The sequence below is a fragment of the Periophthalmus magnuspinnatus genome, chromosome 24, assembly GCF_009829125.3.
Source record: "Periophthalmus magnuspinnatus isolate fPerMag1 chromosome 24, fPerMag1.2.pri, whole genome shotgun sequence".
Classification (NCBI taxonomy): Eukaryota; Metazoa; Chordata; class Actinopteri; order Gobiiformes; family Gobiidae; genus Periophthalmus; species Periophthalmus magnuspinnatus.
In genome coordinates, this window is record NC_047149.1 from 22,086,476 (window position 1) to 22,100,094 (window position 13,619).

At 38.6% G+C, this 13,619-nt stretch overlaps 1 protein-coding gene across 2 annotated transcripts in view; it reads right to left on the bottom strand.

Moving 5' to 3' along the window:
• ccdc85cb (coiled-coil domain containing 85C, b) overlaps positions 1 to 13,619 on the bottom strand; it is a 99,596-nt gene that overhangs the window by 11,292 nt on the left and 74,685 nt on the right. For both annotated transcript variants that reach the window (XM_033991099.2, XM_033991100.2), the window contains one exon: positions 8,392 to 8,493. In XM_033991099.2, coding sequence (XP_033846990.1) covers positions 8,392 to 8,493 — 102 coding nt within the window. The remainder of the gene's footprint in view (positions 1 to 8,391; positions 8,494 to 13,619) is intronic.

Sequence of the window (13,619 nt, forward strand, 5' to 3'; positions counted from 1 at the left end):
AAAAAAATGAATAAAATTGAATAAAATAATGGATGAAATTGAATAAAATAAGGAATAGAATAAAATATAAAATAGAATAAAATAATGGATGAAATTGAATAAAATAAGGAATAGAATAAAATTTAAAAAATGAATAAAATAGAAGAAAATTATGGATAAAATAGAATAAAATAATGAATAAAACAGAATAAAAAATAATAAAATAGAATAAAATAATGGATGAAATTGAATAAAATAAGGAATAGAATAAAATTTTTTAAAAATGAATAAAATAGAATAAAATTATAGATAATAGAGTAAAATAATGAATAGAATAGAATAAAATAGTGAATAAAATATAATAAAATATAATGAAATAATGGATAAAATATAACAAAATAATAGAATAGAATAGAATAAATTAAAATGGATTTTTCATGGAGCTCACTGAGAGAAGGCCAAGGGTTTGCAGCACTTTCAACAAAACAAAGGGCATCTACTTTAAGGATTTGAAATTAAATTATACATTTTTTTTTGTTGATTTATAGGTATTGTTTAATCTTTTTTTTTTTTTACATAATTCCATACACCTCTTCCATATGTATCTAAAATGTAGACAGTAGTAAACAAACTCAGTGATTGAGAGAGTGACTTGCCCGTGTACCTGTAATGTTGCTAATATAAATGTATGGATATTATACACTTCTTTGTGAATCACGGCGCAAAACAACAAGTCTCTATTTTGTTCTAACAGTCCAAAAATCCTACACGACCCGAAATGTAAACAGGCATGCCACTGCTCATAGAGAACCCTGTATAATCGTGTTATTCATGGTGGCACCGACTCAACTCACCTCCTCTCAGTTCCTTTCCTCTACCTTGTTGTGTATTCAGCCTGTATGCACCTGTCACCCGCTCTCCTACCTGAGCACCCACTGACTTAACTCATCGTGATGGGAGCAATGATGCGCAGTCCTCCCTCCCCCTCTTTTCCCCCTCTCCTCTCCCTCCTCCTCCTCCTCCTCCTCTTCCCCTGTTAGACCCAGACAGTGGCTCTCTGTTTGGGGGCACACAAAAGCAGCATTCACAGTATTCACAGTAACCTGGACTGGTGAGGCTGCATTAGACACAGCTCCGTGCCTTTTGTTAGGATCGGTTCAATACTCGGAGAATGGGGTGTCAGCGCTTCCTTCGCCTTTGGGTGCCACATAACCCCCATTGGGTGTTCTCAGGTTCAAAATGTGTGGAAAAGCCTCTCGCCGATGGGGGTGAAAACGATACAGTTCGTGCACAAATGTTGCAACTGATCTTTTGTATAAGAGACAAGGTTAAGCATTTGGATATATTTATCCAGGCAAATTTAACAGAAGTGAAGTAAGAATGTTTTTTATTTTGCCTGAACATTTGAACACTTTGCCTCAACAATATTAACACATTTATATAAGGATATTTATATGTTTCATATTTAAAGGAGCCGTATGTCAGATTTTTATCTTAAATTCCAGGTTAACGTACGGGCAACCCAGGTTCAGTTGTGATTGTAAAACCTTTATTAAAACTACATACAGTTCCTTTAAAAAAAATTCAAAATGATTACGATTATTCATGTTGGCCTTAAATATAAATCATATAATGGTACATTTCCTTCTTTAGGACTGGTTCAGAACAAGTTTCGGGTTGAGACTTTGAAAGAGAGTCCGCACATTTGTAACGTCGCGTCTGGATTATTGTAATTCTTTGTGAGGCTGGACCAGGGCTTCCTGCAGCACTCACAAAATGTCTAGAACACTGCAGCTCGTCTGCTGACAAAAAATAAGACAAGAGCACGTCAGGCCTGTGCAGCACTGGCTCCTGTTTCATATCAGGTGCAATCCAAAATATTATGGATTGTCTTTAAATGTGCGCACTCTATGGGTCCTCTTTATTTGACAGAGCCCTATACTCCACCCAGAGCCCTGAGGTCAGAGGTCAGCCTAGACTATGGAACAGCGCCATCTGCCTGTCAGATCCTCTCAGTCTTTAGTCTTTTCAGAAGAGGGAGAAGAGGTGGGTTTTCAGACTAAACTGAGAGCCCACCTCTTCTCCCTGGCATTCAACACTAGGTACACAGGATATCTTGGTGTTTTATTGTTCTTTTCCTGTGTATCGTGTTATCTGTATGTTTTATTTGTTGGCTTTTATGTGAAGCACTGGGGCAGCTGAAGTTGTTTTAAATGTGCTGTAAAAAAAAAGCTTATGAATTTAAGTATTGTCAAATTTTTCTTCTGAATTCAAATATTCTACATCTGTGAGACTGAAAGACGTATAAGACAGAACAGTTCATTTGTATTACATCTAGTGTGTTGAAAATGGATTCCCAAAAAGGTGGTGACCTGACATCTGCAGACAGTGTTTGGGTGACATTTACACCGTGAAATACAAAGCAGTGAAAAGATCATCTCTATGCTACGATTCGTTTAGCGTCATGCTGATCTTACATAGACATGCAGGAGGTTCGGCCCAGCACGCTCAAGGACTAAAGGACTGTATTCATGAAGAGTTTGAAGACAGAACAAGTGAAATAGTTGGCACTGGTACTTTAATACAATTAAATAGAGGTTTCAAGGTTATTGGAATGTGTGATCAAAATGCATAACCCAGATCCTGGAATAGATACGAGCAAATATAACTCTGACTGAAAAGGTCATTTTTCCTCATCAAATATATAAAGCAAGATATATCTGGAGTTATGTAGCAATGACAAAAGGTTTAATAACTCAGCTAAATAATATTAACCAACTCCTCAAAGCAGCCACTCTTTGCTTTGTCGAAACGAGTTTGGAGTTATTTTGAGTTTTTTTTTCTTTGTTTTATACGTTCTACGCGTGTCTATTCAGAGTTTTGATGCTTTCAGTGGAAAACTACAATGTAAACAGTCATGAAAATTAGAGATTGACCAATATATAGGGCCAATTTTTATTATTTTCCCCAAATTATATAATGTTAATTTACTATAAACTCCCTCTAAGCGCTTTCTTACCACAAACCTATACGTATTCACATTTAGTGCAGTTACCTCTTCATGTTAAAGTATTAAAATAAAGCTTTGTGTGTATTTTTTTAGTCAGCAGATTGACAAAACGCAAAATATCGGCCTGTGCTGGAGATAGGTTGATAGCCAATATGCTAAAAAGCCCAAATATCTGCTCTATATATCGATCTATCTCTAGGGTAGCAACGAATGAAAAAGTGTGTCCAAACTTCTGCGTGGTAGCATATGCAAAGTATCATCCAATTAACAATAAAACTGCACTCTCACAGGAAATCCCTCTCCCTTTCTCCAACACAAGGACATATTCTTTTTGTTCAAAGTGATAAACAGAACAAGTTAAGTTCAGTCGAGGCTCCGCTTTGAAGTCGACTACAAGAGAAAATATGGAAATCACTGTTCTATTGTTCTGCAGCTGGCTCGTGTGGGTTAAAGACGTTGTTTGAAGTGCCAGCGTTGTTGTACCAGCGTGTTCCAGTCTATACTCTAGTACTTAAAGAGTAAGCATTTGGACAGCCGAGAGACGCAACAGCTCCCGGCGATGTTTACCACGGATTTGATGTGCGGCGCGGAGTAACTGGGCCGTGGAGGATGGAGACTGAAGAAAACGCTGCTCGGATCTAAAGGTTTGTAGACGGAGAACACAGGATCTGATGAGACTTTTATTGATACTTCGAAGCTGATTTCACCGACACTCTTTGTGGTCTGGGTGCTAACTAGAGGCACTGCTCCGTCTGAAGCTCTGTTACTCAAGTTGGGCTTTAATCTGAGCTGTTTAAACGTCATCTGACCACAAAGAACTGACGTAAAATGGAACTACAACAGGATGAGACAGTTTGTGGTGTTAAACAAGTCTAAAAAAAAAAAGCGTTATAGTCAATAGCTAGCGTTAGCCAATAGTTTTTCAGTTTTGTCATGCTCAACTTTTTTTTTTTAACCTCAAACAGGACCATAAACACTTCGATTTATCACAGGTTCTTACAAATGTGTAGTTTTAATCCTTTTTTAAATACTTTTTCTTCAGTTTTCAGACTTAAAACATTGTCAAATCAGCCTCTTAAAACAGTTTTGGCAGTGTTTGCTAAGTGTGAATTGTGTCACCATGGTAACTGCTGAACATTCCACCATAGACATACATGTAGAACCTGTCCAGCATGATTCTTTTGCATAAATATAATACTAAAACTATCTCAAAAATGAAATTCCAATTTAAAATACATTTGAAATATATTGTTTATATTTTTGATTTACATTTTTACATCAGTTCAAGCAGAGATGGAGCAAAAATTATTCATCCATCCATTTTCTTCCTCTTATCCTGGGCCGGGTTGCGGAGGCAGCAGTCTAAACTGGGACTCCTAGACTTCCCTCACCCCAGACACATCCTCCAGCTCCTCCGGTGGGACCCCAAGGTGTTCCCAGGCCAGCCGAGAGACATCGTCCCCCCAACGTGTCCACAAAAGTTATTATAGACACTTTTTGTAATGATAAACTTCTTTATAGAGGAGTTTTAATGTATTTTTAATTCAAAAGTCATTGTTATCGACTCAATATTGCGATACTTGTCATAGTATTACTTGAAATTGGCTTGAAACAAAAATAACAAGTATCGCTTATCACAACAATTCTTTAAAATGATCTAAAAATGAAAATAATGAAGATAATAGAAGGCATCAAATATTAATCTAATATGCAAAAAGTCCAGGTGCCCCTTGGACTCTGACAAAACAATGTGATTTATTATAAAAAAGTCTAATTAACAAATATTTTCAGGTAAAAGCTTTCACATCCTGCATGACATCAGAAGTGAAAAATACTGATCACAAATGGAATACATGTATGTTATGGACTGTAGGATTATGTTGGTATGATTTGCACAACTGTCTCTCAGCAAAAAGGTCAAAGGATCAATCCCTCGATGATTAACAATGATTTTCTCTTTAGTCAGATGGACAAAGCTCCGCCCCCTGCAGCCCATAGCAACACAGGCCAAGTGATAGATGAATACTACTGCTGTGTACCAGTACAATACTGCACAAACTGCCCTGTCTACAATGAGCAGTTAGAAATATTTCACAGCTATGGAAGTACAAAATAAGGCTGTTTACATTTAATCAAACCAGAATTAATCGTATTAGTAATGTGAAACGGTGAGGAAAGTAACTCAAAGTCCTCTGCAAACAATATGACGCTAAAACTATCACTACTTAGTCTTTTTTTTTCAACTGTCAACCCTCAAACTCTGGCACTTTGAATCATTATTTTAATCACAATCTAATCAAAATGCTTAAAGGTATATTACGTAACTTTTCTGATGGAACGTCTGTCACCTGCTTGTCTCCATGGAGATGTTATTGCCTGGAATTTCCCACAATATAGCAATAATTCAGGGAGACAAACAGGTGAGTCCCCCAAGCCAAGTTACAGCTCAGATCTGTGGCGAGACAAGCTGGCGCACAATAAAAACGCATATTTTTTTCCCAGATTTCTTGTTTTTTTGGGGGGGGGGGTTGCAATAAAAACACAGATATGGTGGAAATAACGCTATACTGTGTAACATTCCAAGCGAAGCAATAACATCTCCATGGCGCTGACGCAACACTTGAGATTCAAAAGCGATATCTATACGTCAAACCATGATCCAGCCAACGCCGTTAACCTGACATATACCAACGTATTTATTTTATACCAGTGTAATTAAATCCACTGATTACGTGTGTGGTTCAATTTTTTTTTTCCTCAGGGACCACTCTCTCGCCGTCTCTCGGGATGTCCAAAGTTCAAGGACGTAGAATGAAGATGAAGGTTTGACCTGTGAGTTGCTTCCGTGTGTCGTGAATGAGTTTCGGTGATTAAAAGGCTGTATTGATTTTAACGCAGGGAAGATTTAGTCCTCTATAGAGCGGTGCGTAGCCTCGCTCTGACCTTCCTTAGACAGTCAGAAAACAATTATAGCACTCGAGGCAGCAGACAGAGGCAGGGTCAGGAGAAAAGTACGGGATTCAAAGGATTATTAGCTTCACGGTGGAGTCAGTACGTTAAGAACAACAACAACGTGAGAGTTTGTGCTGTGTAGAGGTTTGTTGTGGTGTTGAGTTTTGAGAACATGCTACATCTTGCAGAAAATCTAAACGTAATTACTTGTTTTGATAGAACGAATTAGTGAAATTGTGTGGAGAATAGTCAAATTTTAAAGTTGGAAACAGTTGCATTGTCTCATCTATTTACTTATATTTACTTATTTACTGGATTGGCTGTAATTGTAACTAGGGTCAAGAGTTTTGCATTTACAACTCCTACTTTTTATTTAATATTTATTTTTTACAATAGTCTAAAAATATGTTGCTGAAAGAGGTTTTCAATGTCAAGTGAACTGTAAAGATAAACCGATATTTGGCCTTTTAAGCGCATCAGATATCGGCCTCGAATCTCCAGTGCAGGTCGATATTTTGCTTTGTTTGAATATGCTGCCTAAAAAATCCACACAAACCACTTAACATTTTAATATGATGCAATATTGGCCTAACTGCTGAAAACATGGCTACTAAGCTTTCCTTTAGGTCTGTGGTTTAAAAAAAAAAAAAAAAAAAAAAGGCTGTGTAGTAAATTTAAATTATATTATTTGAAAAAAAAAAAAAAAATCTAAATCAGCATACATATCTCCCCAAATATTATATTGTTTATATATTATCGGCTCAAATATATATTATTTTTTCAAAATTTTAAATGCCTGGTATCGCCATCTGCTATGGAAAAACCCAAATTGTTCAATCTTTAGTGAATTATATTTGAAATGTGCACCAGTGGTACACAATTTCATGCAAGATTCAAACAACACAGTGTTAAATTGCACCTGAAATCTTTCTTTTTCTCCTTAGTCGTGCACAAAACATCGTAATGCTGTGACCACAAAACACCACTGTGGTAAGGACACTAGAGGACGGTGTGCTAAGTGTGAACTCCACATCCAAGTGAGAAATGACTTCGCGTCCTTTGGTCAAATACGCAGCTAAGAGGTTCTGTTTGCATTACAGTTTTACAATTCCTGAGACCACTGAAACATGTGTTGAAAGATGCAATCGTTTATAAATTCACAGTCATTTACCACAGTGGTCCCCAACCACCGGGCCGGGGGCCGGTACCGGGCCGTGACGCATTTGCTACCGGGCCGCACAAAAACAGTAAATAGTTTATCAGCGACCGCATCTTCTCCGACTCTGACTCTAACTTTCGGCCGTCCCTCATGACGCGCTAATAAGCTCGTCCGTAGTGTTGTGAGATGTGCGTCTAGCTCCTATGTGCTTTTGTTCAGTGTGGTGCGTGAGCGTGAGTGAGAGGTGACGTGCACGTGCATGTGGTGCATAGTGTAGTTCAACCTGCGGAGAAGCGGCGAGTGTGAGAGTGTGAGAGTCTACAGATGCACTTGGAAAAAGACAGTGTGTGAGTCAGAGCAGAAGTGATGCGTTATTACAGTGCAGTACAGATAATAAAGACACCAACTCTTGAGCAACAGACTGGGGTCTTTGAGCTCGCACCACACTCCAAACAACTTTGAGGTTAAGAACAGGGAGTTAAACCCCGGAGGAAGAGTGACCCTTCGGCCCTGGAGAAGAAGGATCTCCCCTGTGCCTCCCGACCACGGTCAAGGGACTGAAGCAGGAAAGGTTTAACAGTAGATATATAATGAAAATCCTGATAGGAAATCGCCACCGACATGTATTTGATGTAGTGGCAAGTTTATTATATCTGTGCTAGATCTGCTCTTGTCTCCGTGATGACGTATCACGTATAACACGTCAGACACGACGCACAAAAGTAGAGCCACAAGAGAGTGAAAATGAGCCAAAACAAAAGTCTTTGGAGAGCTTTTAACAAAGGGTAAAAGGACAACTGAGGAGCCAGAAGAGGAGACTACGACCTCCAAGAAAAAGAAAGATAAATTTAACAGACAACACCAGGAGTCCTACTTAAAATATGGGTTTGTCGCTACAGGTGACTCACGTGCAGAGTCCGCTCTGCATAATATGCGGAGGAAAAGTGAATTAGGCAATGAAACCTTCAAAACTGCTTTGGCACATGGAGACTAAGCACCTGGGATTAAAAGATAAGATTTAGAGTTTTTTGAAAGAAACAAACATGAGTAAGAAGGAAAGAAGAAACAAGTGCAGGGCCCCCACTGATGCAGCGGTATACTGTGGTGAGTTGTATTTTTTATGCACTTAACTTATTTTTGCCATATTTATCTGCCACACGTAGACGGCCGGTCCGTGAAAATAAAACCTACATTGTTCCGGTCCGTGGTGCAAAAAAGGTTGGGGACCACTGATTTTACCACATGCATTTACAACACTGTGTCGTACTGTAACGTGGAAGTGAGTACTGACCATGTGCATCGCCTCTTGTCTCTGGGGCAGTGAGGACAGCTGAGTCTCAGAGTGGTACAGACCCATGCCTTTCCTCAGGGCTCGCAGGTCGCCCGGGTTACACTGCGGAGAGAGACGACACAAACATGAGGAAACGTCAGTACAGAATACAAGATCAAGTATGACATTGGGTTAGTAGAATTTTCACATGTTAATCCTATATTATTACATTGTGTCTTATTCATGCACTGAAGCAGGTCTTGATTCATAAGGTGAAACGTTGAATCTGATTAAGATGCAGTTTTAGCCAAAAGGAGACTAGACTTTTAATCTTGTGGCCAAATTTGGACCAATCACAGCACAGCATTTTTGGAAAACAAAGCTGAAGATCCTGAGTGAACCAAAACAAACATGACGACGCCGGACGTACTTTAGTCCATTTGCAGAGGGGAACGCTTCGTGTATGAGATGGAAAACATGTCTTCGCTCAACTGGATTTAACAAAAGTTTGATTTCTAGACTCGTGTGACATGATAACATATGCTGAAGTTCGATATATTGCTCAAGTAAATAGCGTATAGACGATAAACGATAATATTGAAACAGATTTATGCCACTGTCACAATACCCCAAGAGCAAATTTAAACCACAAAAGCGATTCAAAATGTACAATATTGTTAAAAAATCACAAATAAACAGCATAATAAAACACTTTAGTAGTTAGTTTGCATCTATAATGAGTCATACAAGCTATTAATTCAAACTTTTACGGCTTAAATCTTATCATACAGCCAAAAATTTACAAAAATATTCCCAGTAGTGCAAAGAAAATATACAAACGATAAATGCTGACCCCAAAAATGTATTGTTTGGTATCGTAATTATGATGACAGGGCTAGATGTGATGCTTTGACCAGGAGCTAATCCAGATTGATAATGTGTAGATCTCAGTGTTTATCACATAAACCTGTTGTCAGATCACAGATGGATAACAGCCAGTTGCAGAGATTACATTATCCAACTGAATTAAAAGCACCACTAGAGTCATTTTGCACTTTCCCCCGTTCCTACCCTCAGCGTATACATCTGTCTTTCTAAATAATGCAAATATATTTCTGTCACATTGTACCGTTTGACCCGGGCTGTGTTTGTTTATGTCGACATTACGTTCATTACGCCGCGGCATCCTCGCACTCATCACCCCATCATCACCGCGCCGTCGCTCCCTCGGGCCCTTCATTTACAAATCTCATATTTATTTATCATCCGCTCCTCCGCTAACTGGCACTTTGCAAACCCACGTCTCCGCACGACTCCTTCCCGTCATCAGAGGTCATTACGCGGGGACGGTGCTTAAGACGGCGGCCTCATTATCCAAAAGACCACCGCTTCCTGGGGGCGACGGACCGGTCTATGTGTAACCGCGACAACAGGGCGATGACATTTCTGCTGTCACGCATCCCGATTCCCAAACACACGTGATGTCCGCGGGAGACGGCTATAAATATATCCCGATGAGATGTGGGTGGGGAAAAGGGGGGGCAGATGTTATGTTTTGTTGTGAATCATCTTTGGCACACAGGTGGAAAACGGTAGGCAATAGACGTATGCTAAGTGCGGTACGCTAGTTTCCATAATGCCAACGTCATCAGTTCTGTCTCATTTTTAGACAATAATGTTTATAATTTACAAATGTGCATTGATACATAATTTATATGCAGTGTCGTCTCCGGGAAGACAATTTCATTTTGCACGTGGCAGGGTACGTTTTTGATGACAGAAAACACAATGAGAACGCAGGTAGTGTGGTAAAATTAGCCTATTTTTTATGTATGCGGCATTTTACAGGACGATATACCTGTGCTTCATTTAGTTGTGTGGTTCCTGCATTTTAGTTTTGCTTTTTATTTTTCTTGTTTTCTCGTTTTAAGATCACATTTAGCATTTATACCTGTTCTTGTTGTCTTTTTTTAGTCCATGTGTAGCACTTTGAAACACGTGCTGTACCAGTATATAAATGACTGGATGTGGAGAAAGTTATTTGAGGATTTCGTATTGTTGCTCAACGTCACATCGGGGTTTTGCTTTGTTTTACGGCATTCCCAAATTTGAAAAATGTCAGATTGCAAAAGAAATATAGCTTCGATGCATGTTTAGAGAAGGAAAAAAGACTTACGATTTAGTTTGTAGTAAAAAAAAGTCTACATAGATTTAGTCATTTTTACGTTACATGAAACCCAAATTGTGTTACTCAAAGATTTTTTTTGTGGGGAGGTCAGTTACAAGCTCTAATGTCCAAAATGGAGGCTGTGTGAAAGAGGGATCAAACCTTTTCTCATCAATTAGCATCGATTTAGACTCTAGATGAATTTAGGCCTGTCATAACAATTACTATATCGACTTATTATTCAATATATAACAGGAGGAACAATAATTTTTTGGCGTCACTTTTTCTTTGTAATACAGTTGTCTCTCACTATATCGCGGTTCACCTTTCGCGGTCTTTCTGTTTCGTGGATTTTTTTAGTGCAATTTTACATGCTTTTTCTTACATCGTATGAGTGTACATTGCGTTCTGCGTCCTGATTGGCTGTTGGACTGTAGACCATTGTCCATCAGTCTCCTCCGTGCCGTGTCTCCTGTACAGTACAGAATGTGTTCAGACAAATTTACATAAACGTTGGATCGTAGTGTGACTCTGAAGTGCTATATGTTTGCAATTTGTTTTCTCCTCGACAAAACCCACAATGTCGATGAAACGTTCTGCACCGACAAAGACGCCTACGAAGGTTTTTTGAACTTTGAGAGAGTTTAAACGAGAGAGAAATGTGAGAAAATGTTAATGCCTGTTTGAGAAAAGTGTATAAAGTGTGTGGTGAGGGGTTTTACAGCAAAAAACATATAGAATAATTGTAAAAAATAAAGCTGATACTTCGCAGATTTCGCCTATTGCGGGTTATTTTTAGAACGTAACCCCCATGATAAACGAGGGTTTTTCTGTTCTATGATGAGATTTGAACTGTAGAAGTTTGAATTATGACTCATTATACATATAAACTTACTATTTAAGTTATTTATTTCATGCAGTTCATATTTTTTAACAATATTGTCCATTTAGAATACTTTTTTGAGGGATAACTGCTTTACGTTTTGGTTTCAATATTATCGTTTATCGCCAATATTTACTTCAACGATATATCGCACTTCAAAATGTGTTATCGTAATGTATACACTTAAGATATTGTAATTCTTATGTGTAAACTATTAGTTATGGATGCACCGATCCAGATTTTTCATTTCTGATACTGATTTTGATGCTATAGCTTTAAGTATCTGCCGATTCCCGATATCAACCGATACCAGAAGAGAATGAAAACAGCATTTATTTCCTCTAAACAAAAGTAAAACTGATCTAAATGTGTTAAGTTGCTGTTATTTATCCCACAAGTAACTAGAAAACAGCTTTATATAAACTACAGTTCAAACACTGAGACTTTCTGAGCCAATTATGATCAGTAAATTGTCTTATTACATCAAGTTAACCAGAATATCGATTGAACCAGTATTATTTGGAAGCCGATATCTGATCCAGCAAAATTTTCAGTATCGTTTTGATGCATCCCTACTATTAGCGTACATTTGAAGCATTTCAGTACTGTATAATTCAACTAGACGGGTAAAATTAGCATTGTAAATAACCCATAACACGACTGATATTTGGCGAAATTTTCAGTATCAGATCAGCGCAGCGTTTATTTCCTTTAAACAAAAGTGAAACTGATCCAAATGTGTTAAACAAACAGCTCTGTATAAACAAAAGATTAACATTATGAGACTTTCCGGGCCAACTACGATCAGTAAAGCGTCTTATTACATCGATTTATAAGTCCAACCAGGTTTATTAGCGTACATTTGACGCATTTGAGTACTGTATAATCCCACTAGACCGGCAGAATTAACATTGTAAATAACCCATCACTCTCTCCAGGCACTTCTTCCCACACTGACCTCTAATGAAGTCATTTGTTTCCCTGTCGTCCCGGGATAAGCTCGCCCCACAGCCCCCTGCATAAACCCTGCTCTCACCTGTTTACCTATCCATCCACATGTCCCTCCTCTGACAGTCCCACGCAGGTATATCGGACAGCGCGCCTCATTTCCTCTTTGAGTTATGGCGACGCGGGGGTGACAGGACCTTGACAAGGAGGGCGCAGTGTTCCCATAATGCAATTCTAGTCAGGACACCATAGCGCTGCGGTGATTGACTTTTGATTGAGTTAGCCCGCTTTCCGACGGTAAGCGATTCGCGGCATACTGTACGTGCCTAGCAACATGAAACGCATCCCAAGAAGCTTATCAGTTCCTCGCAAACAAAGCGATTTCGCACTTGATAAATCACGGAATGACGCCGACGGAAAGGTTCTGATTCGTTAACTGACACTGGAAAGCACGGATGCATCTATCAAAGAGTTCGATTAGCGAGTACTTAGAGGTAAATTGGTCTCTAGTTTGTCACGGAAATCATTAAAAAGGTGATATATTACGCAAAATGGACTCTCGTGAGCTTTAAGTCGTGTTATAATGCTGTTATTTCATCAAAAACAGACCTGGAGTTGCATTTTGTTTCATTCACGCATGTTTGGAGATGTACAGACTAATATTACAGGATTACTCAAAGCTGAAAATGCTCTGTTCCACCCTGTGATGTCATGAAGTGGTAGTTTTCAAGTTGGCAACAGCTACTTTTTACCTTTTGTTTAATAGAGATTGACAATTTTAGAGCTGAAATTACCCAAATGATTCTAGTGAAGGTGTATGGAGTTAAAAAAAAAACACAGTGGAGCACTTCCTGTATTACCACATGATGACATCACAAGGTGGAACAGAGTGTTTTCTGTGTGTTGAGCGAAGAATACGGCCTAAATATGCAGGATTTGTGTGTTAAACATGTGTGAATGAAACAAAACGCAACTCCAGGTCTGTTTGTGATGAGGAAACATCATAATATAGATCAGAAAATAGCGCAACACGAGCCCTTTAAGAGAAGTTTTAAACAATGTGGAGATTTAAAGGGATTTGCTGAAACATAAATTACAAAGAGTAAAAAAAAAAAAAGTCAAAATAAAGAGTCGTAGTGCGCTATGTAACTTCTAATTGCGTCCATTTTTTGCCTGGAGTGCTCCATATTGTGACATTAAACATCTCCATACAGAGCTACAGGGGATGCCACCAGGTTAAGTTACAAGTCA